The sequence below is a fragment of the Mandrillus leucophaeus genome, unplaced genomic scaffold (genome assembly GCF_000951045.1).
Source record: "Mandrillus leucophaeus isolate KB7577 unplaced genomic scaffold, Mleu.le_1.0 Scaffold252, whole genome shotgun sequence".
Classification (NCBI taxonomy): Eukaryota; Metazoa; Chordata; class Mammalia; order Primates; family Cercopithecidae; genus Mandrillus; species Mandrillus leucophaeus.
The window spans coordinates 1,083,773-1,089,772 of NW_012102610.1; the positions used below are offsets into that span (position 1 = coordinate 1,083,773).

General features: G+C 51.9%; 1 protein-coding gene across 1 annotated transcript in view; it reads right to left on the reverse strand.

Moving 5' to 3' along the window:
* Positions 1-5,994, reverse strand: part of IQSEC1 (IQ motif and Sec7 domain 1) — a 70,715-nt gene extending 64,721 nt beyond the window's left edge. The window contains exon 1 of the mRNA XM_011983613.1: positions 5,904-5,994. Within this exon, the coding sequence (XP_011839003.1) occupies positions 5,904-5,968 (65 nt within the window). The 5' untranslated portion in view covers positions 5,969-5,994. The remainder of the gene's footprint in view (positions 1-5,903) is intronic.
* Positions 5,995-6,000: the final 6 nt, after the last annotated feature.

The following is a 6,000-nucleotide window of genomic DNA, read 5'->3' on the forward strand; positions in this document are numbered from 1 at the left end:
CCACTTGTTTGTGGGCTGTTTGGACAGCACGCTACAAGCACATGCTAAAGTCCATGGGCTTAGTCACTTCTTACTGTGTATGCCATCTGTCACACCACCAGCAGCCTGCAATCCTTTAGCCCTTTAACTTCTTCCCCTCACCACTATCTCTCTGCACCCCTCTCTTTTAACCCTGGTCTTGTCTGTGGCCAAAAAGATGAATAATCCACTCCCATCTAGGAACACATCTCCCCAAACAAGTAACAAGGTCCAATTCCACACAGTCAAACTTCTCAGGCCTAAAACAGCAGCTAAAAGATGCCATTTATCTGGTGTTGACTATGCAGTTAAAGCACTTACATGGATTCATTCATTGAATCCTTACAACAACTCCATGGCCTCCTCCTGTCATCCATCTTTTACCAATGGGGAAACTGAGGCACAGAAAGGCTAAGGAAGGTGCCCAAGATCATAGGGACAATGAGGAGCAGAGCTGGCGTTAGAGTTGGAGTTAAAGTTATGGGTAGTCTGACTACAGAATCTGCCTCCCTAACCATTGGGCTAAACATCCTGCATCTGCAAATGACTACAAGGATCAAGAGGCTCATTCTCATAGATGTGGAAACTGAGGCCCAGGGAGGGATGGGGTGAGATGGGTGACTGATGCCAGGGCTCTAGGGAGGGGGACAACCAATGGCCAATCAAGGCCAGTTCTGGACAGGTCTTTCTGAAAGGCTTCCTCTCTCAGGATGGGAGACCTTTGAGCTTAGGGTCAGCCAGAATAAAGACAACAATGATTACAACTAACATCTACCGGACCCTTGTTATGTTACTATGAGACACCATTTAAATGCTTTGCATGTATCCATGCACTTCATGATTATACCACCTACCCTCCCAGCCAGAAATAGAAAAGCAAACACCACTGACTTCTGTAAATGGCATCAGGGAGAAAGTATTCATGTTGGCAGGCAGACTCTGATCCGGTCTGGGCAGCAGGGGATTTTGGGAGAACCCTTCCAGTTTGTGTGAATGAGGAGGCCTCCTCCCAGCTGCGGACTCGTTCCAATTTTTCCAGTTTATTAATGATCCCTTTCCCCTCCCGTGGGATCAAGTTCAGCACCCACACACTTGCGTGTCCTCCAATGATTCAAAAGCCCTAGCCTTGGGTTTCCTCATCATGCAGAAGCCTGTCATGTTGGCATGGGTCCCTCAGTGAGTCAGGGGACAGTGAGTTTTAGTCCTCAGGACCCTGCTCCAAGCAGAGTCTTGGCCTGGGGCTGCGCACAGCACACAAGCATGCTACCCTGAAGAGCCTGCAAGTGCAAAGGACACTGTCCCAGAATCCTGCCAGAGAGTCTGGGGATGCAGCTCTTGGGTTCTGTGGGGAAAGAGACAAGATTCCAGGAAGGCCCGGTGAGTGGTCATCAACTAGCTTGTGGGCTGAGACATTTGGGAACATGTTGGGAATCCTGATGCCTGGGGATACCGGACACCTGTTGTGGCAGTATAGGGAAGAAGCAAAAGGCTCCATTCATGATGGTGACATATTTTGCCAAAGATTATTTAATCCCAGAAGAAGCAGAGCCTGGCCATGAAGTACACAGACCCTGAAGCCAAGCAGGCCGAGTTCACACGCTAACTCTTGCATTCTAGCAGCTTTAGCACTAAATGGCAACTGCTGCTATTATCAATATTACTGAGCTTTGAACAAAGAGGAAAAAACAAATGCAGTCACAGTGTCTCATCTTTACAAACAGGGAGGGGACTCTTGCTATGGGTCTCTATGGGGACCTTAAGTTCAAATCAAACTGTCACCATGTCAGGAAACTGCAAACCGAGGAGATAAAACGGAAAGAATGGGCCTTTCCTCCAAGGAGCAGCAAAGCTGCAGGTACCTATGAACAAGGCAAAAAAAAAAAAAATTCAAGTCAGAGCAGCTGGGACCCCAAGAAGGACAACTTCACAAAAAGCCACACAGACTCTAGAAATCAGTCTTCAACCTCACAAATCAGCCAAAAAGAAAACTGTGAGGAATCATTTTAACTCAGCAACGATTTCACAAAAGGGAAAAGGTGGTAATACTGATGATGGTGATGATAGCTACCATTTGTTGGGGATCTATCTGTATGCATCAGTCACCAGGCAAAGCTGCACATCCCTGCACCCTCCTCAGGGGGTTTGTTTTGGCTCCATTTCATGGATGAGAAAACTAAGACTCAGAGATGGGAGGCAACATATCTGAGGCCACACAGCTAGGAAGAGGTGGAGTCAGGGTTTTGTGTGATCCCCAAGTCCTGTGCTCTGTGATGTACCATTTCACACCGCTAACCTCAGTGCTTCTACATCTAGCCCAGGGCCTGGTACAAAGTCAGTGCTCAGTACATGTTTGTGTATATAAAGGAACACAGGAAAGTGAAAAGCTATGTGTCCCCTGGGTCATACACATCTCTCCAGAGAACAACGCACTCCTCCAAGCCCAAGAGAGCGTGTGTGCACTTGTTAACACCTGCATTTATGGATGCTTTCATTCACTGACAACTGGCTATGTCCGCCATGGGGCCAGGCACTGTGCGAGGCAGGCATCGGGGTACTAGCCACAGGGCCAGGCCTTGGAGGGACACTTGCCAAATTCGGGGTACAGCCACAGCAGCCAGGATAGTGGCAGGTCCAGGTGGCACCATGCCATATTTCCACCATAAATGCCATCAACTTTGTCTCTGCAGCAGCTCACACAGTGGGAGCAGCCAGATTCTCTAAGGCCATGCCAATTAATTCTTCAAGAGCCTTAATGGCCTCTAAACTCATTACAATTTGCTTTTGAGGACAAAGGATAAATCACATTCAACAGCCTTTGAGCACATCCCCCCTACACACACACACACACACACACACACACACACACGCTTCCACAGACCTCTCCTAAGGCCTCTGGTGGTGTTCAAGCCCATCTGGGCTGTGCATCATCTTGCCCCTGTGCTTACTGGGCGGATATTCCACAAGTCATCAAAATTCAAAGGAAATTTACAAAACAGGAAGAAAGAAAATCCAGCGGGTCATTGGTGCTTGGGAAGAGCAGAGTGCTGACTTGGACAAACATGGCATTTGACTGGAGTCCTGAGGATGGCCAGCTGTGCAGTGGCCTTCAGACACCCACATTCTCAGAGCACTCCATGAAGCAGTGTTATCATTCCCTTTCACAGAAGGGGAAACAGGATTGAAGGGATGCGGTAACTTGCATACACTCACGAAACTGAGCTGAGACTTGAAACAAAATCTGTTTGCTTCCCCAGGTCCTTCTTTCCTTAAGTCTCAAGCTGCCCTGGATTCCAGATTCTCCAGGCAAACCAAGATTCCACAGTCTGCAGAGTTCAGACAGATAAAACCATATGCACACACATGTACACACACATATACTGAGCTCCTGCAGCCCTGGGTACCCTGTCCAATCCTGTCCAGAAACATCTATTTGCCCAGTTGTCACACTGTTTGACTATGCAGCTGTCAGTCCTGTCCATTTTTGAACTGAAGCTGTGTAAATATTAGTGCAACCAGTTCATAGTCCGACTTCCTTGAGTGAGGGCCTGAAAATCCCAGGGCCTCCAGAGGCCTCCATCACAACATTAGGGTTCTCCTGTAGGCTCCCCATGTGATACTCTGGCCCAGTCACTGGGTTCTCTTAGTGTGTGTACCCTTAAAAAAAACGAGGGTAAGAAGAGTCCTATGTTGTCACAAGGCTCCAACAGCAAAGCATCAAAGTGCCACACATGCTTTTGGAAAGAAGCCTGTATTTGTAGAGTGGTGCATGGTGGCATAGCTGGACTTGGGAGTGGTTATCTTGGGCCTGTTACAGACTGGGGGGGGGTCCCCTGAGGTTTCTGGACCATGCTGCATCCCATCTGGGTTTAGAGAGGGGGAGATGGCCAGCCCAAGGAGCATCTAGCTCTGCCTCCACAGGCCAGGGACTGGGCTGATTTCCTCTAACCCTCCCCCAAGCTTCCCATGGAACCACATACCAGGTGCTCCAGAGCAAATGGGACCCACCTGCTCTGAGGCTGATGCGTGAACTGTGGGCTATACCCAAGCGAGGCTTCTCAACCTCCAAGACCTCTGGCTCATGTTCTGAGGCTGGGGGAGCAGCTGTTCATTACCAACCCAGACCACAGAAGGATCCAAGCAGGCTTCCCTGCAGCTGGAAGATTGAGATGAGACACCCGGAGGGACTTCTAATGAGAAGGGATGTGGGACGGAGAAGTATGCAAGAGAGGTGGCGGGACATGCCAACTGGAATGGCGATACTGAAAAGGTCCTAATGGAGGGGCAGAAAAACCCCCCAGTTACTTTCAGCTCAGAGGGAGGAGGGAGGTGCAGCCAGGAGAACATGCTAATGGTTTCTTCTTCCCCACTAGACTGCTGGTTCCATGAGGACAAAGACTTCACGTTTTGTTCACTGCTATGTCCCTGGTGCCTAGAGCAGGGACTGGTACATAGCAGGCACTCAATAAACCACAGAGCCTTAGCACTGACAAGACTGAACACTCAGCCTCAATTTGCTCTCCTGCAATTGAGGATGCTGGTACCACAAGGATAAAAAGCAATTGCAATACCGGGTGGGACAGCTGATGGGCTATGAAGGCCATGGGTGTGTGTGGGATATGAATAACATGACCCCCATGTCCAGACTGCTGTCACTGATTCCAGACAGATGGTCCTGCAGCTGCAGCGTGCCTGGCCTCCACCCCAGATGCAAGGAGCAATGGGTCCTTGGGAAGCCCTACAACCCCACTTGGAGCGTCAAACCCAGAGCCCCAGGCCCCTGGGGTGAGGATGGGGCAGAGGGGGACATATGCATGTTCTCAGTACAACTGCTAGGCATGCGCTGCACAGTTTTTGAACGAAAAATCAAACAGTTCCAGGTGGGCTTCCTCCAGAGGTGGCCTGATATACGCCAAGTCAGCTTGTCAACAAACCCCCTTAGCCCCACCCCCCTGCTCCTCAGAAGGGCCTGCAGATAGCTCAGGGGGCAGCTGTGCTGGCCACTGGAGAGAGGAAATCAATATTCCCAGCACATACACGCACACTCTCTTTCTCCCTTTCTCTCCATAAACATGGGCCCTTGGAAGCTCAGACAGCCGCCCACAGGCCCTGAAGTAGAAAAGGGTTGGCCCCTCTGACACACCAGACTCCATCCCTGACCACACCAGGTGCACACTCATCACCACATAAACAAAGCCCCTCACATCCACACTCTGCCACAAACAGCAGCCACACACCCCAGTGCACCCCCAAGTGGCCCTGCCAGGCGCACAGTACCCAACAAAAGCTGCTGGCACACCTGGGACGCCTGTTTGTTCAGGGTCATCCACCCTCACACACACTCGGGGTCTTGCAGACAGGACAGACACATCAATCCAGACACAGGCCCAATGTCTGAAACAGACAGGCCTGCAAGAGGCCTCCCTGGCAGCCCCTGCCCTGCCTGCAGTTTGAAACAGGCACAGACCCGCTGGGCACCCTCCCACCAACTCTCCTCCGCTCTCCCTCCTGCCCCTCACCTCACACCCACACTGAGTCCCACTGCTTCCCTCTCAGCCCCACAAACTCAAACTCACCCCCACACCAACTTGCACTCCAAAAGGCCCTCGATCGCACACACACTCCCATCCTGAGACCCTCCCAGGACACACAGCCTCCTGTCCCAAGGGCGCGTCTCTCTCTCCCACGCACAAACTCGGGTCCTGTTTGCTGGTCTCCCACCCAAACCCAGTCTCGCGGACGCACCCCGCCCCGCAGGCAGCTTTCTCTCGTACGCCGGTCGCCCGGTCCCGACGGTCACCTGCACTCCCGCACACGCGTCCCCACAGCCTCCGCCAGTCCACCGCTCAGCACCCGGGAAGGCCGCTCGACCCGCGCCGCGCCCTCACCCGCTGTCAAGCTCCAGCTCCAGAAGGGACTGGGTCCTCTCCGAGTTGCAGTGCAGGCACCACATGGCGGTCGCAGCGGGAGCGGGCCGGGCCAGGA